The following is a 26,136-nucleotide window of genomic DNA, read 5'->3' on the forward strand; positions in this document are numbered from 1 at the left end:
TTACGAACGCTTCACTTAGTATTTCGCAAATACTACCCTGGTAAGGCGTCTTCGCTAAAAGTCATTGTTATACCATCAAATGGTATTCTACTTGCCAAACGTTTGCAATAACACGTTTTCATACATGTAAATGCTACACTTATATGCAAGTAGTCGTCATGAAAAGCTGATAGTGTAGCCCCCACACCGCACTCCCCATCCCGTTAAACTAATTCCATGTGTTAATCAGGTGGCCCTTTGTGAGATTTATGCGTCCCTTTGTCATACCTGCCCATGTCCTGTGGGAATACAGGTTACACGATGGTCCCAACAACCTGTTCTGGTTGAGAGGGGCGTCGTATTCCATCAGGTTGAAAATTATGACGATTGTTTTCATTGCCCGTCATCGTGGCCCAATGACGGAGATGTGTCTCACAATATCAATCACCGGATGTCCAGAACCAGATTCGATTGTGGTGTTGAACAAAGTACACAAAAGACTGTTGTAGTGTGAGTTTATTAGCTGTAAACATTTTCCTACTTTACTGTCCGACCCCGTCGTCTCCCTTATGTCAGAACCCGTGAAGATCAGGGTTAGAATTGATCTTCAGTAACCCATGCATGTCGTAAGAGGCGACTAACGGGATCGGGTGGTCAGGCTCATGCTGTTGATCACTGGATTGTCTTGTCCAGAGTCGATTATTTACAGACCGCCGCCATATAGCTAGAATATTGCTGAGTGCGGCGTAAACTAAACTCACTCACTCACCCTTGTCAGAATAGGAGGACTGTGTTTACATATAGCAATACAATATTTCGTATAGGTGACTTGATACAGAATGATGCCCACCAACTATATCTGAGTTTTATTATGTGTACATGTATTGTACACATACCCCCACTCATCTCCGAACTTTCAAATATCACATCTTTCAGGTGAATATGGGGAACTTACAGATATAAGTTGACGTGAAGACCAATGGACTTTGGAATTCAAAATTAACCTTATTGTCACATCAAAAGTGGGTAAAGCTGTACCCTGTAATTATCTATATCTACTACACATTACAACTCACTCCTAGCACCCACTAGTCAGTTCCGACAATTCTCCCATCCTAGCACAAAACGTTATATGTCTACAACTCGTGAGTTCCGAATCCAGATTCGTTCCCATATATATACTTGAACCCTGGTTCATGAACCAGGTGCTGATTCAAAACGTTATATGTCTACAACTAGTCTGTCTCACAGTCCCCTGAACCATATTATTTTCCCTACCGCCTGAGCCAGACTCTCTCAATGCTAAAGCCCTAAATGAAGCAACTGCCTAGATTTCAATGCTGAATCTCTGGTCTCCCTGGAGCACTTTTCAATTTAGATGGGCTTGTTTGTTACTATCAAACTTATATATATTCAGAGACTAAGCATTAGTCTAGTCTACAACCTGCATGTGTTGCTTTCGCGCTTCCCCCAACAAAGCACCTCCAGACATAGGCGAAGTGGCGCTTACCCAAAGTCCCTCGTTCATCAGTTTTTGCACCCTACATTGAAACTGTCAAAAACTGACACGAGCCGGTTTCCTAAGATTGTTGATACATTATTGATCGTGTTGAAAGAATGCCAATCAAATTAGCTGCTGTAATTAGGACCTAATCATAACACAGTGTCCAGTATCACACAACAGATGTTATTCGTATACAATGATCGGGATCACACTGTGTGTCCGTCACCGAGACGGCTGAATGAAAGGATATCTATCACAACCATCAGGTCGTTATCGGAGAAGTCCCCGTTGAAGAACTTAGGGTTTCAAGTCTACGTACATCTTCTTATCTGGTCGCTACATGCCGTCGTAAATTAATGCTCATATTGTTCACATGAAGGTGTTCTCTTTCAGAATCAAAAGTACTTCGCTGACGGTCGAGATAGATTTAAAACAATCCATAGTGTAAGACCCCATTTAAACCCTATTAAACTAATTCGATGTGTTAATCAAGTGGCCCTTTGTGAGGATTATACCTCTCTTTGTCATACCTGTCAATGTCGGGTCTGTGGGGTAGCCTACTGGTTAAAGCGTTCGCTCGTCACGCCGAAGACCCGGGTTCGATTCCCCACATCGGCACAATGTGTGAGTCCCATCTATGGTGTCCCCCGCCGTGATATTGCTGGAATATTGCTAAAAGCGGCGTAAAACTAAACTCACTCACTCCAATGCATATCAATAGGCGCCTCAATTGTACATGCATCGTACAGCTGTATGTCTCTGACTTAAGACATATGCCTACTCATCGTGAGTTCGAATCCCATATTGGTCCTTATCAAAACCCTTGGTTTGTCAGTCTCAGATCATTGCTCGTATAAATTGCACCAAAGGGGGGAAACCTTTGTTACATGTGTCACTTCGGAATTTCGTCCCTCATATTAACAATATTAATGTTGTATATCCATAGAACTCTCACCGTTGTTCATCACATCACAATATGAATGTTAACTAGAATTATACCCAGTTCACACACTCGAAGCCTTGGGATTAATCATTTTCTGTGTCCAACCTTTACAAAGACCATGCAGAAGACTGATAGTTGTTGTGTCTGTTTCCTTGAATCCTGACTGCCGGATTCCTTCTTTGACACCTATTAGGGAATGGGTAAACAGTCGTGAAAAGAATAGGCGTACATGTTACAACAGGCAGTTCTACATACAAATGTGAACGATAACCTTGTTCGATGTACTCCCGTGTATATTGAACCCATGGGGTTGATAACTGACACGGGCAGTTGACGGGCATTGATTTACAATTTAGATTTACATTCAGTATGTATCGAATGTCGGATTCGGATTTTATTGCGAACAATCGCCAGTGTCACATTGCCTGAACGTTGTGCATCTCCTTGGAAAGCTCCACCAATGACCGGTATTGGCAACAACATCATCGACCAGAGATGTCGGTCAGTGACTACCGTAAACAACAGCTGCTTCCCCACATAGTTGTCTTGTAGTCGTCGTTCTAGGGTCTTTTAGTTTTGCTTGGAGTGGCTTCTCTGTAAGATATGGCAACTTTACAGCCAAACACCTATATAAAGGAAGACAGATTTGGCAGAAGATATGACATGTACACACAATTGTCATATAGCTGAGTGTGGTGTTAAAATAAACATGCACGCACGCACGCCCACATACATGCAATAGCAGGGGGTTATTGCTATCTTAGGGGCTGTGAGGTAGCCTAGTGGTTAAAGCGTTCGCTCGTCACGCCGAACACCCGGGTTCGATTCCCTACATGGCTTCAATGTGTGAAGCCCATTTCTGGCGTCCCCCGCCGTGATATTGCTAAAAGCTGCGTAAAACTAAACTCACTCACTCACTCACTATTGCTATCTTATCCAAGGTAAATATATAATATTTACCTTATATTCCACTGAAATATTTTTCTTGAGTGGAAATGAATGTCTGGTATTTAGTGTACATTTCAAAGGACATACGTTGTTCAGTTGTGACCCATGTACATGTTTATTGACAATACAATAAATACAGAACAACCTTCATAAGAACTATACGGGCCATTCGTTTTAATATATATATTTTATGATATAACAATAGTGGGCAAATATAATTTTGCATGCAATACTTGTGTCTTGAATAATTTATGTGTTGCGTGTTCACTTGAACCTGATTTTCCGAATGGCAGCCCGGCGGATGTCTGAATCGAAAGCATAACACGAGTTATGCCCCTTAGTAGTTAAAAATGGCTGCTCTTTGAAGAAGAATGTTGATGACTCAAATACAGAACCGAACGACATGACCTATTTCTGCGTTATTGTTGCAAGTTATGGGTTAAAATCTCGACAGTTGGATAACTACTAAATTCGAGCAAATTAGAAATGGCTGCGGACAGTCGCAGTCCATCCGCTAAAGTCCCCATGCGAGATGGTAAGTTTCTTCGGAACAATGTCGCAGACTTGTGAATGAGCCTGAGCCGATTTGTTGATAATAGACTATGATTATGTCAGACAGTTCGATTGTGTGTAGGTAAGGAAATCCTAATGATGATCTTTGTATGTATATATTACTTAGCCGAAGTGGCAGGAAAGGTTGATAATGTAACTATTTACAGGGAAATATTGCTGGTTTGTTTTTGTTAGACTCCGTGATTTGACAGTTCACTAATCAGTGTACCACGTTATTTTTAACCCCAGAGCAAAATAAAATATTATCGATACACGTCATCTAATTTGTAACTTTATGTCATTTGCTACTATGTTATGTTAGTTAAAGCATGTACATTGTTAAAATGGTCTATTGATTTAAGCAAATCATCACCATAAACTAAATTAAGCCTATGCAAGACTTAGTATTAGTTGGCAAGGTTGGCTGGGGTTAAAAACCTGTCTAAAGCATTATATATATTTTTTGTTTTATAAATGGACATGTTACATGTTATTAATGGATTTTGTTCCCTCTTTAGAGAAAAATGAATGGCTGACAAATTTTAATTGTGTTAAATATTAATATATGTGATATTTGTTTTTCTCGGGGTATCTTCTTGTCCTTGTGCTTTGTTTAATTGTTAAAGTCTTGTAATCAGTAAAAGAAATTACATTATCACTATTTGACATTTTTATGTTTATTGGTTTATCATGTTTATTGCCACTCTCCTTTCAAATGATCAAATGTCAAAAAGTTCGTTCCCAGGCAGGTTCTATTGTTAAAGTCCTATGGTGCATTGAAGCGTTACGTCATCTGATTTGTCATTGTCGATGTTACCTGTGCGCTTACATATGCTGCCTTATAATGCAGCTTGCATGCGAACAATATTTCTAATTGAACTTAGCCTGTAAACATATTGTTGCATCATCCTGTAAACAATGGTATACAGAAATGACTTCGTTTTGTCATTAGGCTTTTGGTAAACAGGAAAATGTGACCCCATTATGTCCAGATATCTGTTGGCAGGTTATCACATTTAGGTCAGGTAAATTTGCAGGTACTGAATCCACCTTCAAAACCTCTACATTGAAGACACAGTTGTTTTATCTTCTAAATGCCTTGTCTTTCTTCCTAAGGCATCTAATTAATTGTTCATCAGACTGGTAAAAACAAAGAATCATTCTATTCTCGACTTGAATCAAATTTGATTGAATAATCATATTTTATTTGCATATATATGTCATTGTGTTGAGGGGTTGATCATGTTTTCTCATCATACTGTTTATTTTGGGATTTTCAGGTTTTTAGTCAATGAGTATTTCAGAAAGTGTTTATTGATTATGTTAATATTGTTAGTAGAGCATGTTTAGTAAATAAGTTGTATTATTTGATTGTTATTTTTTGACTGGAGGGCATAGGTTGTTCTGCTGTATAGACTGATGTTTTAACTCAGCGTGGTCCACCGATGGATTAAAAGCTAATATGGACTGTGACCTGGTTTACTGCAATCATATATTGCCATGGCCTAACTGAAATCTAGTTGTTTAGTTTAATCTGACATTGATGGCCAGGATTTGCCTAGTCATGCTAACTGCACCTGACCCATAGTAGTGAGTGTCACTGAACAAATCTATGTACAGTGTACTAGCTTCCCGTTACCAAACTGTTAGACTAACAACTAGTCTCTGAAATGAACATATTTTACAGAAAAAAACAGTTCATAGTAAAAAAACAAGTATATAATGAAATGGGGCCCTGAGACTTGCCACATAATCTAGACTTGCATGGGCTTTCTTGTATATATTTGTTCCAGGGTGTACCTAACAATCTGCTGTAATGACATGCATCCAAGAGCAAATCATGAACAAAATTGTAGTTTGACACCCAACTGTCAGTGTCTGAATTTATGGTAGGGGGTGGGGGTCTGCTACCCATGCGATTTACTCTTACAATGTTTGAACCAAGGTACCCCCTAATTTTGTATTTTCAACATTGAACTTATGAAAAGGCCTCCTTGCCTTTCATGCTAAACCTTGGATACCCACAGTTCAAATTCCATTGCACCTCAGTAAGGTTTAATGGTTTGTAAATACCTCTACATTTTAAGTGGTCCCAAATAATTATCCTTGTATGAATTTGTTAAAACGAAACTGTTTTGTTTCTGATATTTGTTTATGGCATATTTATATATAAATATAATTCTTATTTTACTGAGAATTTGAGTAAATATCTCAGTGATGTAGAATGTAAATCTGATGATATGGTGCATATGAGAAAAGGGCACATGATATAAAACATATCGCAAGCTACCACTTCTCAAATTCATGAAATAGTTGGAAGTTACAAAACTATGTATGATTATTGTAGATATTCCATCTATCCATATTTATTTCATTAGTTCATAAAACTGGAATATCATGACATTATTATCTGCTGGTGGTCTTTATGGCAAGTGTTGATGCATATCATGTTATCCCAATTGTGTAGATTGATGCTCATGATGTCAGTCACTGGCTTGTGTGGTCCAGACTTAATTACTTACAGACAGACCACTGCTGAGTGCAGTGTTAAACAATAAACAAACAAAACAAAGACGTCATTGCATTGGTGGCCCAGTTGGCTAAGGCATTGTCCTCAAAACTTGAACCGTGTCACAATAACATGTAGACATAGCCACAAGTCAGTTTGTCCAAGAATCATGCAAATCAAGAGGGATGAGATATGTTCTTTCTAAATCTAACTACTGTACACAAGTCATTAATAAGCTGTGTATACCAATGAGCATGCTGATACCATTTGTAAGCTGTAGATCAATATCAGTGTGTGATCTTACAGCTGCTAAGCATGCTAAATACCACTTATCTATACTGATAAGAGCTTTGGGTGACTGAGTGATTTTTGACTGTTCACATCTGAGTAGACTAACTTTAAAATATAAAAGGAGACCCAGCGAGATTGGAGACTCGGAATGCCCAAATGTTCATCCTTGTAAGTCTTTTTAGAATGAAACTGTTCTGTTTCTGATGTTTGTTTATTGCATTATTAGGAAATTCAGACTTGTTTCATTTAGATCTTCAGCATTACAGAAAGGGCTGGGCAGAGGGGAAATAATGCAGATCTGGGACTGTGAGACAGACTAATATCTCTTTAGAATAGAAGAGAATACTCAATAGAATAACACTTTAATGTCTTTTCAGGAATTTGTGTTACATCAGCAGAGCTACTGACACATGAGAGAGATACAAAACATATTTACATAAATTCATTGATTAAGCAACTTCACATTTGTTTATAAGAGGTATGGTACTTGGAATAAAGGATGTTCGGGCTCTCTTAGTTTTCACAATTGGAACTTTGTAGCGGCGGCCTGAAGGGAGGAGGTTGTATTCCGAATATAGGTAGTGAGTTCGGTCAGATATACTTTTGACAGCTTGATTCACAATTTGCCGCTCATATATTCAGGAATGGCAATTTTCTGCTGATCCATTGATTTCCTCGGATTTTATTTCAAATTGTTCAATTGTGAATCGTCTAAATCCATTGAGAAACCCTCAACTCGATGACACACTATTAAGTTTTTAGCTGAAAAGAGATTTTCCTGTTGCCATCCCTGTATATTGATGATAAACATTCAAATCTGACTCCATCGATTTTACTTGCAGTGTTAACAATTTTGTCTAGGTTAGATTTGAGATGAACTGAGAGAGACCCGTACCAACAATGGAAGGAAAATGTTAAAATACTCTGAATAAATGCTGCATAAAATGATGACACCACAGATGGGTTAACATTAAAAGATCTCAGTTTTACGCCTGAGATGAAGACGTTGCTGACCATTGTTGAAAAGGGATTCACTGTTCCAGTTCCAGTTCAGCTCAGAGTTAAAGTCATATTGGTTAGATTGTGTTTTCAGTTGTCAGCATAAATGACAGTTTACACAATAATGTTAACCATGATGGCACTCAAGGACATGTCATTAGGTAGTTTTTCCACCCGTGAAGATCCGGGTTAGAATTGATCTTCAGTAACCTATGCTTGTCGTAAGAGGCAACTAACAGGATCGGGTGGTCAGGCTTGTTGACACATGTCATTGGTTCCCAATTGCTTAGATCGATGCTCATACAGTTGATCACTGGATTGACTGGTCCAGACTTGATTATTTACAGACCACAGCCATATAGCTGGAATATTGCTGAGTTTGGCGTAAAACTAAACTCACTCACTCACTCACTCACCCAGGTAGTTTTTCTTGAATTTCCCTTATCCTGAATGAAGAACTGTTGTCATTTGACAAGATCATATGCAGAGTGTGCATGATGAAATCCTAGCCCGGTGATCTACCTCAGTACCTGTATCCATTTTGACTGCTGTGAATCCTTAGCTATAATTTAGTCCAAAGCATGTAATTTGTTCACCCATCTGGCAACAGTTAGTACATTTCAGTTGACTTAATAACTGTGATGACTTCAATCAATGATTTTAATAATAATCATCATATAATTGCTCTGAAGGATTTTGTGTGCTGTGGATGGTGATGTCATTGTTTGATATGAAGTTGTGGGTAAAGAAGTCAAACATGGACTGTCTGAACTTGGAATGTACTTATTATTTCTTACAGCACATGTGGATAAAGCAGTATTAGCTATTAGCTCTAAGTTAGCATTATCAATAGGATTTTTTCTTATCTTTTTTTCAATAAAAAAATGTTGCACCTCTTATACTTATTTGAAATGAATACCCAGATTTTAAAAAGATGGTGGGTATCTAAAAGTATAGATATCCTCTTGAAATTGGAAATACCCACTTAGTTTCAAAAGTATGGGTATCATACCCACATGGCCAAAAGCTTATCTAGAGCTTTAGGACCTAGAGTACCAGTATGCACTGGTATGAACTAAAGAAAGAACCAATGTCATTAGTCAAAAGTTTTCCCACAAGTGGAAGATTTATGTCAAAACCATGAAAATTACCATATCATATGGAAACATGTTTCTAGCAATGGCTACTTGAGTGAGTGAGTGAGTATGATTTTATGCCGCTTTTAGCAATATTCCAGCAATATCACGGCAGGGGACACCAGAAATTGGCTTCACATTGTACCCATGTGGGGAATCGAAACGGATTTTCAGCATGACGTGGGTGATTCTGTGGGTGAGCCACAAAGTCAGGTTACATGTGCATGTTGACATGGAGCACATGTATAATTTGTTAGGCAGACAAGTAATTATGGTAGTTCCTGGAATCAACAGTACTTTCATCTCGTTATCATGGTTATAATCAGTTTTGGCTCAGCGTGACCTTACACCCCTTATTGTGTTTTTACTACTGAGAGTTGTGTATCCCAGCATGTTATGCCAGACAGATTTATTGTTTTCATTTATGTGTATGCTTGGTCAGTATGCCACTGAGGCAGGAGAAAAACATCATGTAAAGTTGATTTGAATGTTTAATTATTTCCTTTAGACATTGTAAGATGACTTGAAAACAAAAACCAAATGAAAAAGGCAATGGCCTTTTTTTCAAACATGTTAGTTTATTGGTAATTGTTTAAATCTCAGATATCCAATGAGTTTGATTTCTCATTTTGTCAATGCAGTAAACATTACATTCATCACTAGAGATAGGACTTTTATCTATCTCACTCACTCACTCACTCACTCACTCACTCACTCACTCACTCACTCACTCACTCACTCACTCACTCACTCACTCACTCACTCACTCACTCACTCACTCACTCACTCACTCACTCACTCACACTCATTCACAAGATTTGGATAGTCATGGGTCAGGAGCGACAAGTCCCCTGACACAGTTAGTGATGGGGTGGGGGTAGCCTAATGGTTAAAGCGTTGGCTCGTCACGCCGAAGACCCGGGTTCGAATCCCCACATGGGTACAATGTGTGAAGCCCATTTCTGGTGTCCCCGGCCGTGATGTTGCTGGAATATTGCTAAAAGCGGCGTAAAACCAAACCAGTCAGTGAGTTAGTGATGTTCAAGGTTAACCCGAGGTCTGGAGTCTTTCAGATAGATCTTCTCCTGTGGTAGTTGAATCTACGGATATATTCCAACTAGGACTTGAGAGGACATGTGGTATGAGGCCCCAAGTTACAGGAACTGCTGACACTTTGTTCAAAAGTGATATTTCCCTTTATTATGATCAATGGTCAGTGAGTCCCACACCCTCACTCATTTTACTGATCCATGAAGATCTAGGTTAGAATTGATCTTATCTTCAGCAACCCATGCTTGTCGTAAGAGGCAACTAACAGGATCAGCTGGTCAGGCCCGCTGACTTGGTTGACATGTGTCATTGTATCCCAGTTGCGTAGATCGATGTTCATGCTCTTGATCCCTGGATTGTCTGGTCCAGTCTTGATTATTTACAAACCGCCATCATATAGCTGGAATATTGCTGAGTGTGGCGTAAAACTAAACTCACTATTTTACTATGGAATTGGATGTCCATTAAACCCCAGGTACACCTTAAAATTAAACCTTAAAATCTTTTCAAGTTTTTATGATGATTACTAATGCATTGCCTTTAAGGTGGTAGCAGGACCTAAGAACAAATGATGAAGGAGATGAAGAAACATAGATCTAAGACATAGTTGAATACATGACACTTTTATGGATAACAACTTCTTTTTATTCTTTACATGACCTTTTAGAGCTAATTATTGCTCCTTCATCAGGTGAATACTGAATCAGTACAAACAGTGAATATATATAGATAAAACATCTTTACACAATGCAAGGAGGGAGAATGAACAAAGATAACAATATAATTACGTAGCCAACAATATAATTACGAAGCCAATAAGATTACGAAGCCAATAAGATTAGATTAATTCGTAATTATATTGTTGGCTACGTAATTATATTGTTATCGTTGTACATTCTCCCTCCTTGCATTGTGTAAACATGTTTAATCTCTATATATATTCACTCTTTTTACTGATTCAGTATTCACTTGATGAAGGAGCAATGATTAGCTCTGAAACGTCGTGTCAAGAATAAAAAGAAGTTGTTATCCATAAAAGTGTCTTGTATTCATGTTCGTCCAACTTCTAAATGCCTTTCAAAAACTTCATAAGACATAGTTGTACATTATTACATTACACAAATATGGTTTTAAATACAAATTACGTTATTTGTTTACAGAGCAGTGCTTTTATTTTAATTCAAGTATGACTAGCATGTTCACCTAGTTTTGCAGTTATGTTATACGCAATACCCTGAAATGGGACTTTGAAGTTGACTCACTTTGAGATGACTGTTCAACAACGCCCTCCCACTCACCAGGATACTTGAACACTGTATGCATGCTTCTTAATAGCAGATCTTTTCTCTTCTCAAACAGACAGCATTAATTTGTCATGTTATTTTGTTATTTACTGGCTCTAAAAACAAAACAACCCAAAATGTGTAGGTGTAGTTTTGTCCTCTTCTTAAACGCCTACCAGTTTACACAGCTGTATATTCACAGCATGTAGTCCTATTATCTATCCACAGTGAACACCCTCACCAGATGGTCTGTAGTCTGTAAGCTGGTAAGTATACCAACCATGCTCATTGTCTGGGAAGCCCTTTCAGACTCACACCTGCATGTAGTACCAGCCAGAGTTAATGAAGGATGTAACTGGTTGAGAAAATAGCCATTGTGCCCTGCAACTACCAGCCATGTCAAGATTTACATTTGTTGTTTAATGTTGCAGAAGCTTGTAAATAATAGTCTGGACCAGACAATCCAGTGATTGAAAAACTGAGCAACGATCAGTGCTGTTGGAGCATAATAAAAATACTGTAAAGCAGGTGGCTGAATCTGATTACCTGACCCTTTAAGTCCCCTCTTACAACTAGTATAGGCTGCTTGAGACCAGTTCTAACCTGAATTTCCCAGTGAGATAAGTCTCAACTAGAGATTTAGTGCTATGAATGTATTAATGACTGGTTAAGCTAAAGGATGTATTTATGTTGACATGATCATAAAGTTGCTTCTGGCTCTGTCATATAAACAATGACACGAACTCAACATTCAGGCAGTATTTGTACAGGTATATTTAGAGGTTCAAGGATTTGTGGTAATGGCATTTCTATGGTGTCCGCTTTCTCAGTTCATCTTGGAAGAACTAGTCTGCACTTAATGGATTTTTGACATGATAAGCGTGATTAGGTGGCTGATAAACTGGACACAGTATATGCAGGATCAATGACTTGCTTTAACTATGCAGGAGCTAAGAGAGATTGGAAAGTTAGAGTTCATCATTGTTCATTGGTTACAGTGAAATCTAATGTTTAGAATTAAGTAAAGGACGAAGCACCCTTTCTCTTTCTTTGCAGTCATTGAATTAATTTGATATTGAGACTAAACTATTGATTCACTATAAGGCATGATTAGGATGCAAATGAATTGTATTCTCTGCAGTATTTCTTGTTATAAGACCCGTGAAGGTCCGGGTTAGAATGAACCTTCAGTAACCCATGCTTGTCGTAAAAGGCAACTAACGGGTTCGGGTGGTCAGACTCGCTGGCTTGGTTGACACATGTCATCGGTTCCCAGTTGCACAGATCGATGCTCATGCTGTTGATCACTGGATTGTCTGGTCCAGACTTGATTATTTACAGACCACCACCATATAGCTGGAATATTGCTGAGTGCGGCGTAAAACTGACGAAAACATGTAAATCCAGATGGTGCAAATGGCCTGATCCACAGATCATACATGTTTGGTAATATCTCTTTGTCATATTGACATTATTGGTTATAGATAGATAACCCTAATCACAGCCATCTGGGAGGGTTATCTTGATAAACAGGGTCAAGGCCATGCTGTCACTATATTTACATTTGCAAACACTGTCAGAATGTCAAGCTAAAAACATACATGCAGACTTACAATTATAGTAAGAGATGTTAACATTAGGTAGATATATTTGACTATCATGACTTACATATCACAGCACTTACACCTTTCCTTCAAAACATGCTGCTGGTCCCACTGATTTGCACCTGAACTTGAACATATGGAAAACTTGTACACACTTCACTTGATGTTTCAATAAGCAGCTATAAAACCTGGAAACAATACAGAACTCGTCAGTTGGACCTAGTGAGAGGGAAACAGTCCCAGAGGGGCTGTTTGAACAGACAATATTTGTCTGCTGAAAAGATCCTGCTGTTTCAATGGGAGGCAAATACAACCAAGGGCTTAATATACGGGTAACTACTGATGGTACTGAAGGCTTTGTCAGTGGGTGGACACAGGTGAATATTCGTTCACCTGAATAGGACTTCGCCATGTTCAACAAAGTAATATGATGATCAAATATTATTACAGCTGTTTGATCATTGTATCAAGAACATTATACATATTAGTTTTTAATTTATGGTAATTTACACCCTGGTACATGGAACTTGAGGGCATCCATTGCACATGACATTTTTTTTCTGTTTGTAAAATTTACTTTTTAGTGTAATTCCTTTTTATGTGGTCGGAAGAACTGAAACCCCTTTGACCTGTCCTGACCTTTCGACCTTGTTCATTCTCATCGACCTTGTTCATTCCCTTTGACCTTGTTCATATCCATCGACCTTATTCATTCCAGGTAAAGAAAAGGGACAAGTGAGCAGAATCAAGAAACTTAAGAGAAGAATATCAGCAAGTTTTGGCAAGCTTTGTAAGTATGAACAAGATATTTCTTTGACACATAAGTATGAAACATTAGAGTGACCTATTCATGCATGCTGTGGCCTCATGGTATATGTACATGTTATGTGAAATATGTAGGTGAACATTGATTTAATCCACACCCAGCAGCCTAAACATGATTACATGTCTATCATGGCATCCTCTGATGGAGGAAGGTTTTGGCAGTCAAGTGTTAGAAGACGTAAACCTTGTGTCATGATCAGTTTACGATGAAAGACATGATCATCCAGGTCAGATTGACAAAGTGATGACCACTCTCTCACCAGTGACTTGTCACAGCATGGTGTACTTGTGACCTACACTGCCCAGGAAGTGCCTCTTATGTACATGATTTACTTGTCAGATAAATGGACGTACTATCAGGAGGTTGAACAGGAAATGAAAACATATTTTTTTACTGACCTTACTCTATATGACATTGTTAAATTCAACAGTTACAGGCTTAGGGGAGAAGATTTTGAAAATTGAGAAGAAAAAAAAGGTTCAATATTGTAAACAAGACATGTTTTAAATAGTGCTTTGATGAGAAATATTCCCTAAAGTAAAATGAAATATTTCATGTTGAAAAAGTATTCACATGGTGTTCTAGTGTGTACATCTCTCAGAATATTCACTGAATGTTTATGATTAATAATATATGCATCACACAATGTAGAACTTACAGATGTGACACAAGGATGATGCATATTGCCCATGTTCACTTATCACTGGCCATAGTATTCTTCATGAATATAAATGGATATTGCACATACTCAATTGCTCATCACTGCTCATAGTATTTTTCTTGAATACAAGCATATTTGCTCACATAGAGAATAAGGCTTTAGAATTGGTGCCAAGCAACATATGCTTATCATATGAAATATGATGCAGTGTATTGAAACAAGTGACTTGGGTCATTGCTCATAAGACCCGTGAAGGTCCGGGTTCAATTGATCTTCAGTAACCCATGCTTGTCGTAAGAGGCGACTAACGGGATCGGGTGGTTAGGCTCACTGGCTTGGGGGACACATGTCATCGGTTCCCAATGTTGCGGAGATCGATGCTCATGCTTTTGATCACTGGATTGTCTGGTCAAGACTTGATTATCTACAGACCGCCACCATATAGCTGGAATATTGCTGAGTGCGGCGTAAAACTAAACTCGCTCGCTCATTGCTCATAATATCAATCACTGGTTTGGTCCCGCCTCAGTTAATTACAGGTTAGCTTCATGTTACAGGAATATTGCTGAAAGCCTAGTCAAATACAAACCATATAGAGTTTTGGAGGAAAGTTATTCAAAAACAAAAGATATTGTTTGTAGGGGAACCGAGATCCTGGAATGCATCTGCACCAGAGCACTGCGATGTTGTGACTCCTCAGTTAACATAGCGTGAAGTAATCATGATAAAAAGAGATGGTTCTGTACTGGATATAGGTCTTAGGAGGCATGAGGGAGCTAGATATTGAAAGCATTTAATATTTATTCTGATGGTTTTACCAGAGCAAGTAATATTTCATCGCCTTTGAAAATATTTTCATGTTTATATAACCTCCTCTTTGTTGCTTTATTTGAGGGACCAAAAATGGCTAGAGTTCAGATTACATTGATTAGGTGGATCAAAAAATTAACAAATTGCCGACAGTGTGTGATTTACTGTCAGAATTTTAATTTTCTTAGCCTATAAGACCATTTAGAGTTTCTAAGCCACCAACCGTTGCTTGTAAACAGTGAATGTTTTGTGGTCAAATAGGTTTGGTGGCTTGGCATTTTTAACCATTTAACTGTTATTAGCTCCGATTCAAATAAACACCCCCATTCATACACACAAACACCAGATAATGGTGTTTGATCGATCGGATTTAACCTTAAAAACTGACATTTCACCAGGCTCTACACTGAGTCATCCTGCTAGTATGTGTGTAGCTGTTGACAGATTGAATTTGGCATTTGCTGTGTAGATGATTGGCTAGCTGGAGCTTATCATGTAGATAGTGGCTCAGCTGCAGCTACCATTAAACAGTCCACCGTATGCCTGGTGGCACTTGCAGGGGTATCAGGCTAGGTGCTTGTCAGAAGTCCAGCAAGGCTAATTTCCGAAAGCGAACACATTTATCCTTATTTTGTGGCTGAGATTCCTTCAGAAGTTTATTAGATCTCCGCTGTGTTTGCATTTGCTCATGTGGCAACTCTATAACAGATGATTAGATGGCATTTCTGTAGAATGTACTTAGATGGTAACTCTGTAGTAGATAAATAGATAACATTTCTGTAACATATTATTATTTGTCAACTCTTTAACAAATATTTAGATTGCATTTCTGTAGCATATACATAGTTGTCAACTCTGTAACAAATATTTAGATTGCATTTCTGTAGCATATATATAGTTGTCAACTCTGTAACAAATATTAAGATTGCATTTCTGAAGCATATATATAGTTGTCAACTCTGTAACTGATGAATACAGACCACCTCCGTGGTGTAGTGGTTAGAGCGTCCGCCCGGAGAGCGGAAGGTCGCAGGTTCGATCCCCGACCACGTCATTCCAAACGACGTTAAAATATGGTACTTGTTGGTCCCTGCCTGGCGCCCGGCATAAATGGGTACAACAAGGACTGGTCGGTTCAGAGTCAGTATAATGTGTCTGAGTGGGGTATTCATGCTTCACTGCGGCATGGTATCTGAGTGGGCTAGCACTATAAAACCAGCTTCTGTCTGGGCTAGTACAAGCAGCCGCACATACACATAAACACGCATGTACATCGTCATATGAGCAAAATATTCTCAAGCACGACGTTAAACCCAATTTCACCTCACCTCACTGATGAATACAGTCACGATATGGCTGAAATCTTAACTTGCTCACAAATAATTAGATAACATTTCTGTAGCATATACATAGTTGTCAACTTCCTAACAAATAATTAGATAACATTTCTATAGCAAATAGCTAATACTTAAATGGCAGTTCTGTAGCAGATAATGAAATGGCATTACTGTAGCAAATACTTAGATGACAGTTCAGTAAGAGATAATGAGATGGCATTTCTGTAGCATATACTTAGTTGTCAATTCTGTAACAGATAATTAGATGGAAAGTCTATAGTGGATTATTTTTGCCCTCGACTGGAAATGACAATTTATACTGAATCCTATTAAGGGACATTTGATGCAGTACAAGTCCTAAAGTATTGTATGAAATAAAAAGAAATTAATTTCTGGCCTACATTACATCAGTCATAGAAATAACCAGCTGAACAATTTATGGCCACTGTGGCTAGAAAAAGAGAGCAACAGGGAGATAAAGACAATTTGCATGAAAGAAAAATCGCCAAATTTAGCATCTGAAATCTTCAAATCTGATCATCAGGTGGTCTTGATGATTGAAACAAGAAACCAATTAAGGTATTTATTTTAAACGTTATTTAATTAAATGAAACATTACTATAGTCTAAAGCAAATGTAGTCATGTAAAAGTTGATATATTGTTCTCATCACACCAATTAGTCCATGAATGTTATGGTATGTGCAGTATGAGTCAGCTTGGATTTTCACACTTGTCAATAGCAGGTTACATTGGCACATCGCCTGTCCCTTCAGTGACAACCCAGTATGATCTGTTTCAGGTTTGTGTCGCTAGGCTGTATTTTCACTACACTTGTGATATGTTAGTGTTACTTTTCATAGATACTAAGATAGCTATGGCCACCAATCAATTTAATAAGAGAGCTTCAAGCTTTAAGCTACTAAGTATTTCTTATCATTGTCTTTTTTCAATAATCACTCATCAGGGACAAAAATCAATATATATATATCTCAAACAGTACCTTTCTAAAAACAATGCTGACAATGAAGTTCCACCATATAGTGGTGTTAATTTTGCCTTAACTCTGCTTGTTATTCGCTATCTCAAGAACCCTTATAGTATTAGGCTTCATCCGCCTATGTACAAGATTGGAATATCTTAAGAACCATTCTCTAGATTCTTTTCATATTTGGTACCTGTGTTCATCACACTATAAGAAAGGTCCAACTCAGGTTTGGTGACCTTGACCTTCATTTCAAGGTCACAAGGTGACTTTCACGTTTTATCTGCATGTTAAGCTATCTCAAGAACCGTTCACTTTATCTCGGGAAGGCGCAGGGCCCAGTTGATTTTGGTGACCTTCACATAATTTTCAAGGTCATGGCGACACTTTGAAGATTTCAGCATGTAAACCTGCATGTAAATCTATCTCAAGAACCGTTCACTGGATTTTCTTCATATTCAACCCCAAGCTTTATCCAAATGAAGGCACAGGGCCCAGTCGATTTTGGTGACCTTCACTTAAGTTTCAAGGTCACGAGACACTTTGAAGATTTCAGCATGTTAAATTGCTTGTTAAGATAGTCAGCAAGATATCGCCAAAAATATTCAGTGGATTTTCTTCATATTTGACACCAAGCTTCATCTAGGGAAGGTCGAGGGCCCAGTCAATTTTGGTGACCTTCACATAATTTGTAGGGTCACTCCGACACTATGAAGATTTCAGAATGTTAACCTGAATTGTCAGCAAGATATTTTAAGAACGGTTCACTGGATTTTCTTCATAGACTTTCAAGACCTCTCTTGAATGTTTTTCAATAAGCAATTTCTTTAGTACTAGTTTTGCATATTTCATACACTATGACATTCATGTCAAGGTCAAAGTCAGTCTTGAAAATATGTGTGTGTTTGAACAACTAAAGAGCAAGATAATGTTTTTGTTGACATTTAACTTCATCTTAAACTTTCATTACTTTATAAGTTTGATTTGATAATTTGCGGCGGGGGATTATGTCACCTTAGTGACAATGCTTGTTTATTTTCTTAAAACTTCTTCGACAAACTGGCAGGAGGCAATTGTAGGAGGTTGTCTGGCATCAAAAGCCGCAGATTCATTCATGGCATTAATTTTAAACATGTTAAAGTCAGCTTTTGGGTTTTTTTAACTTTGAACTAAAACAGGTAAAAGCTCACACTGAAAAATGAACAGGCCACATACTTCCTGTTGACTGTTCCCATAATGAACAGGCCACCTACTTCCTGTGGGCTGTTCCCATAATGAACCTCATTTGCTGTTATTAGACTGCCAGTAACTTCTCTGAAACTTCGGCCAGCGTCTCGGAGTTACTTTAGTCTGGGAACAAAGTGCCACATTTTAAAAATGATCAGTAATAATGAGTGAGTGAGTTTAGTTTTATGCCACTCAGCAATATTCCAGCTGTATGGCGGGGGTCTGTAAATAATCAAGTCTGGACCAGACAATACAGTGATCAACAGCATGAGCATCGATCTGTGCAATTGGGAACCGATGACATGTGTCAACCAAGCCAGCGAGCCTGACCACCCGATGCCGTTAGTCGCCTCTTACGTCAAGAATGGGTTACTGAAGGTTCATTCTAACCCGGACCTTCATGGGTCATCAGTAATAATGAACGTGATAGAGTGAAATAAGCTCTTTCTTTTTTTCCTTACTAGATTAAGATATTTGTTAAACCAAAAAGGTATTTCAGTTACCGGTTCAGTTGTTGATACAGTGAAGTAGGAAAATTAATTAATTTTCTCAGCACTCCCACAAACGAAAAAGACATGTTATTTGTAGATAAACTAATGAAAAGATACTTTAAACATTGGGCAGATTGCTTCAGCTGAATGAGTTGCTAACTACTGATGTCCCTCATTAGATGTCTTATCAAAGAAGGAATCCAGTGTGTTGCGTAATCATTTCTAGTCCAGTGCAACCATTAAATTATTAACTGCTGGTTCTGTGCCAATTTCATTTATATTTTTGGTTGCCCCAACTGCAGGGTCCCATCAGCTTCTGTTACTGAGGCTGACCTAATGGGCAAAGTTAAACCCAGTGACCCCAACTCACCGTTCATGCCAGGCAGGGTGTGTCTGCTGCAGGTGAACCAGACTATGAATAATTCCCTCAGTCATCAAAGTGCTTCTTCCATTTTGTGATGCAGTGTAACACTGTAGCTGGTCATTCATCACACAAGCTACGCAGCCTCACACCAGATATTTCTCTAGGGAATATCCAGTAAGCCAAATGGTCAATGTTTTTTGAAAACATTTTAAAGCATGTAAGTGAATATTAGCGAGTGAGTTTAGTTTTACGCCGCTTTTAGCAATATTCCAGCAAACGAGCCGGGATGCAGCCCACCTGTCACCGGGTGTAAAATCCTTGGAGTTGACTTTGTGTGCAGACTCTATTAGTGTTGTCAAAACCCCTAGTGTACAGTACACAACCCTGTGCACTTAAAAGAACCCACGAATCCTTTGGTAAATGACCAGATGGTGCCTACATGACTACGTGCAAACACCTACTGTAATCGTAGTTATTTTTACGTGGGATTAATTTTTGCGCTTTTAGTGCAAAATGATTGTGCGTCAATAATCATACCAAGCGAAATATTCATGGTCAAGTCATGACAAATACTCAAGTAGGAACAACATGCAATTTGTTTATTCTCTCAGATAACAACATCAAAACAATATACAAAGGAATAGAGGCATATACTAGTCTACTAGTAATAGCGATCACAATCAGCAAATGTTTGTTATCAGTTTGTCAGTTAATTGATAGCTGATTACTCATAATCACAAAATGAACGAAGCTCACTTACATCAGTCACAAATCACAATGTTGACACAAGTATAATCCCACGGGGACACCTCACATTCAACACATCTATTGATTAGAGTCTGGGTCCACCAGTCCATGACCAATTAGTTAAAAAGGAGGATTAAGGTATAGTCTGTAGCGGAAGAGGTGGGACGTTCCTGGCACGGGACCGATACAGACTGGCTCGTAAGCTGTAGAATGTGGGGACGGTTGCCACCATATCATGTCCTTCGCGGTTGTTGAAGGCTGAAACAGTGAAAAGGAATATATAAAAATCTTCTGATTAGCCTTATTTATAGATGTATGCACATAAAAGAAACTAATTGTGTTAATAGATTCTCAATGAAAGGATAAAATCTAGACATCTCTCTGATGATTAATTTTATTTATAAATGAAAGGTTATAATTTGCAAAGGTCTTACCTTCTTACCTACAAAGAAGGTACAGCTCTGCAGTGAGCTCTGAATCTGGCCTTCATCTGCTGCACGACCTCTTGGACTGCTATCTTGTCCTCCTCTGAAGGGTGATTGTGTTGAGGAAGAGGCGATGCTAGAATACCATCGCGAATGGTAACTCTGGCTGTGCAGTGTTTTTTGCAACATTCCCAGTATGTGATAATATTATGTCTAGACGTAACTCTGAATTTGAAACCATCTAACACTACATTCTGACGACTTTTAGTATTAGCAATGTATGTAAAGTTTTGGAATGACCATTTGTGATTCAGAGGAGCTATTTGTGTCAAAACGATAAGCTATGATTAAATCTCAGTAGTTTATTTGGTTTTATTTCAAATTAATTATTACATCAAGACCTATTAAAACAGTTCACAATTTATAAGTGAATTGATTTCACCAATTTGCCTTAGCTCCCTTTTACTGATAGTGAGAAGTGTTCACTCATTAGTACAGACTATAGTCCCACATCCACAGTCCAGTGACCTCCTAATCCCTTATCTAAACATTCAAATGTGGGGAAAGTGAGGTTAAACCAATGCCCACATCTATCTGATTGTTTTAGTAAACACGATTCAATTATGGCGGCTAGCTTTGATCATTGCATATCTATGGGTTGTGAAAACTTTGTGATGGACACCATCACCCAGGCGTTTGAAATGCGCAGAAAAAAATACTGCGCTAATAGGTCTTTTGTGAACTTTCCGTGAAAATTGCACCCCGTGAAAATATATACGATTACAGTAGTTGCAGGGACAGCAACGTGCAGTAAACTTGGACAAAGTACTGTGACTATGTGTTGCAGTCCACCCAGCTGTGAATGGGTATCCCGTAAGGATGAGAAAGCCACATTAACTTGGTGCGTCGAAATGGCTGCAAGAGTTGTATGGTCCCCAGGGAGTTGAGATTGAACAATATGATGTGCCGTTGAGATTGACATCCAATGATCGAGGGAAAAACAAAGCGCCTTTGAGCAGCTGAGCTGGATATTGGCGCTATACAAATATCTAATAATAATAATATCATGGCGGGGGACACCAGAAATGGGCTTCACACATTGTACACATGTGGGGAATCAAACCTGGGTCTTCAGTGTGATAAGTGAACGCTTTAGCCACTAGGCTACCCCCATCAGCCCCTGTAAGTGAATATCAAATGTGGGTAGTATCAGTTGTTGCAATAGTTGTCTTTGGATATCTATATTTGTTGGATATGTATTTGTACATATATCCTAATAATCCTAATAATAATTTTATGATTTTGTCCATTCTGGAGTCAAGTATCAAAGATGGTTCCATGACTTTATTACCCAAAAGTATTGGTAGTTGCATACTGATCTCGTACGTCACACGAGTGCAAATGAAAATCTATTTCGGATTAATACTTGACAAGTTTCTTTAGCGAAACACGATTTGACACATGAGGAAACCCCGACAGTAGGAATCACTTGCGTTGCCATACAACGATATACGTCACTATTTTCGATTGGCTAAAAACTAAACTGTTCCTATTTATATCCAGTCGGACCTGACATTTCATCGCATCATTACAAGTTATTTCTCAAATACAAATACATGGTTGAAAATAGTGATCGATGAATCGTCCCGACAAACCACATCACCAACTCGCTCACACAAAAATATGTCAGTACTCCTTCAAAATTCTCAGTACACCTCCACTTGCAATATGATGTGTAAGTACACTCACACCCCCAATAGTTATCTGGAGCCCTGAGCTATATGGTGGCGGTCTGTAAATAATTGAGTCAGAACTAGACAATCCAGTGATCAACAGCATGAGCATCAATCTACGCAATTAGGATATGATGACACCTGATCCCCTTATTCGCCTCTTACGACAAGCATGGGTTGCTGAAGACCAATTCTAACCCGGATCTTCACAGGTTCCAGTTGTTGTGACCAAACCTTGAAGTGTGTGAAGTGATAGATAGGTAGTTCCTACCAGACTCGACCCGTGAAGATCCGGGGTAGAATAGGTGACTATCTTGTCGTAAGAGGCTAGAACGGATCGGTACTGACTTGGTTGACACATGTCATCGGTTCCCAATGGATTCATGCTGTTGATCACTGGATTGTCTGGTCCAGACTCGATTATTTACAGACTGCCGCCATATAGCTGGAATATTGCTGAGTGCCGCGTAAAACTAAACTCACTCACTCACTCCTACCAGACTCTTGTGGATAGATTTACTGATATGTTAATGGTTCCACTGTCTCTCTTTGAGCCAGCTTGAATGTATGTGATTAAAAGTGTTAAATGTTATATGAAATAAAGAGGGTTAAATGGAAGGCCCTCTCAGGTCTGGTGCCACAATTCACTCCACTTGTAATAGGTTATAGAAGCAAATTATACACTGTGATTAACATGACTTATATCCCTTGTCTCTTTAGTTGCAATGAATCTACTTAGGTGAATATGATGCATATCACAAATGTTGGGTATAAATACGAAAATTGGGTGGCAAATACATCAAGTCAGCAGTTGATGTATTATTCAATGTATTAGTGAAACAATAACATGTTTTGACCATGTTAAGAGTGTGGATTTATCACAGCAATTACCAGTAACCACATTAATGTCAGGTTAAATATATAAGAGAGTTGACTATTTGCCTGCCTCCATTTTGCATGTTTTACTTTCTTAAGTTGATTCTAGTAATTGCAAATAACAAATCATGAAGAGATATGGCTTGATTCAACAAATATGTTAGAGATTCGTGAATTCTAACATGTCTTAGTCCAGGAAATTCTCTGTCCAGAGCTGCATTACTTCAGCATGACTTGCTGATACATTTTGAGACCTTAATCGATTTATTTGTATATTTTCAGTTCATTTTACAATCTTGTGATTCTTAGTATCTCTCTATTACAAACTACAAAGTTGTAATCCCATTAAAGCGTCTTATTTCTAAGTGCATAGTAATGTAAAATAGAATATTTCACTTACGGTAAGTACCCATGGGTGGCTTAATTTGAGAGAGAACTTAAAACTTAATTACCGATGACTGGTTTATTGCTTGTTTTGAGATGCACTACAAAACTTGCTTGACTCACATACAATCCTGTTTGACTTGTCACTATAACCATGACGACTCACCACGTCAGTGACACTGACATTCAGAGTTATACTGAATCTTCTGTCTAAGCCAGTACGATGTTATTTGTCACTTTGGCATGTAACAACCAATAATCATGGGTTCGATTTCCACATGTGCCTTGATTTGTGGTTAGTCCTTCCTAATTTGTTACACTGACTTCCTGTAATCAGTAAATGAGTTTAGTTTTATGCCAACTCAGCAATAATCCAGCTATATGGCGGCAGTCTGTAAATAATCAAGTCTGGACCAGACAATCCAAGGATCAACAGCATGAGCGTCGATCTATACAATTGGGATACGATGACATGTGTCAACCAAGTCAGTGAGCCTGACCACCAGATCCCGTTAGTCGCCTCTTGCGACAAGCATGGGTTACTGAAGATCAATTCTAACCAGGATCTTCATGGGTCCACTGTAATCACAAGCCAATGGCTTGAGTTAGGTAATTGTGTTTATTGATATCAACATGCTACTTGGGATTTACATTGAATCCTAATCATGCTTTTTATTGCCCATGCATGTGTCAATGTGCCAGTTATGACAATAATTATGCAATCACATGGATAGGCTTACACATTACAATCACTGACTGATTGTTAATTTGCCATACACAATATATATTTGTTAATGAATAAATTGATCACGTTTTCTTATCATGTTAAAAATTTATTCATTTTGTGCCGATTAGTTTTAGGATGGATACCAAAAAAAGGATTTAGGGCTTTGTTGCTAAACCACTGCTGAAATGATTGTGCATGTAACATTTGACATATGAGTGAGTGAGTGAATTTGGTTTTTCGCTGCTTTTAGCAATATTCCAGCAATATCACGGTGGGGGACACCAGAAATGGGCTTCACACATTGTGCCCATGTAGGGAATCAAACCCGGGTGTTCAGTGTGATGAGGCGACCGCTTTAACGACTAGGCTACTCCACCGCCCCATGTGACATATAAATGGGAAAGGATGGATAAGAATGTACCATCTCATCATGAATGACACATCATCTGAATAGCCCCTTATTGTCATGTTTATCCAGTTGTGCAGAAAGTAGTACATAGTACCGGTACATATAAATGTGCGAATCCGTCCAGAAACAGGAAGAATGATGTGTTACTGAGCAGGACTCGATTTAAGCATTTAGAACCTGCACTTGTGCAGCCTGAAACGACAAAATGTAACTTCATATTTATGCCAGTATATATTTTGCTGTTCAAAAACACAAAATTCAGCTGGAAAACAAAATGGTTAGGAACTGACGTGGAGCAGTGACTCTGATAACAACATAGACAGTGAATGAATGATTGTTGCTGTTCATGTCGTGAAATTTTATAAAGTAACATAGAATGATCTTATCAGACCCAGAATAATGTTGTTATAATGATATAAAGTAATCAGCACCAATACTCAAGTATTGTATGTAATAATGAGCTGCATGTGCAACCTGGTTTTGTTTGGTGCAACAAGGTTATTACCTAAGGTTGCACTGGTGCAAGTACTGAAGTAGGTTTCATTTCCCCAAGTCTAGCCGAAGTTACTGTTTCAGCCTCACACAAATGTGTGTTGTGCTTTGTAATATTAGATTGTGTGTCTGTTTCAGGTTTGCATGTTAAACTTGTCATATAAGTTTCACCTTCATCAGTATTGGACAAGGTGCATTGCCCTCATTCAATCTCTCTTGTGTATGGCTTGCTCGTCACACTGAAGGCCCGGGTTTGATTCCCCACATGGGTACAATGTGTGAAGCTCATTTCTGGTGTCCCCCGCCGTGATATTGCTGGAATATTGCTAAAAGCGGCGTAAAACCAAACTCACTCACTCACTCACTCACTCACTCTTGTGTATGATGTCAGTAAATGCCTTCCTTCGACAATTTCCCAAGTCCCGGGACAATTATTATGGTGAATGCGGCATGTCTGTTGAATATGTTTCATGATAGAATATGCAGCTTGTTGGGTGGTAATTTCCTGGTTGTATAGCAAATTTTTCTTCTTTTTTTCTATTTAAAAAAAAATATTAGCATCAATAAACACAAAACCTGTTCAGCAGAATCTTTATGAGTTGTTCATGATAGCAATCATGAAGTTCTGGTAATTATACAAGCTAGGAGATTTTGGAATTCTACCAAGACATTATCTGGAATATTGAAAGAATTTTTCATAGACTGTAAAACTTGGAAGTAACAGCTGATGCTTACTGGGTACAGATTCTTTTTTCAAATCTGACATGTTTAACTACACACATTTTAAGGGAAATTTTATTTTTCATGAACATTCTCAAATATCATGTACCATTTCTCAAGTGTATG

At 38.4% G+C, this 26,136-nt stretch overlaps 1 protein-coding gene across 2 annotated transcripts in view; it reads left to right on the top strand.

Annotated features, from left to right (window-relative positions):
* The first annotated feature begins 3,729 nt into the window (after nucleotides 1-3,729).
* Nucleotides 3,730-26,136, top strand: part of LOC124265260 (cyclin-dependent kinase 14-like) — a 71,006-nt gene continuing 48,599 nt past the window's right edge. For both annotated transcript variants that reach the window (XR_006895399.1, XM_046700048.1), the window contains exons 1-2: nucleotides 3,730-3,909; nucleotides 13,517-13,588. Coding sequence is in view for 1 of the 2 variants with exons in the window: in XM_046700048.1 (XP_046556004.1) it covers nucleotides 3,861-3,909; nucleotides 13,517-13,588 (121 nt within the window). In the remaining variant the exon portion in view is untranslated. The remainder of the gene's footprint in view (nucleotides 3,910-13,516; nucleotides 13,589-26,136) is intronic.

This window comes from Haliotis rubra, unplaced genomic scaffold (assembly GCF_003918875.1).
Source record: "Haliotis rubra isolate DU_JTF1 unplaced genomic scaffold, ASM391887v1 Scf97, whole genome shotgun sequence".
Classification (NCBI taxonomy): Eukaryota; Metazoa; Mollusca; class Gastropoda; order Lepetellida; family Haliotidae; genus Haliotis; species Haliotis rubra.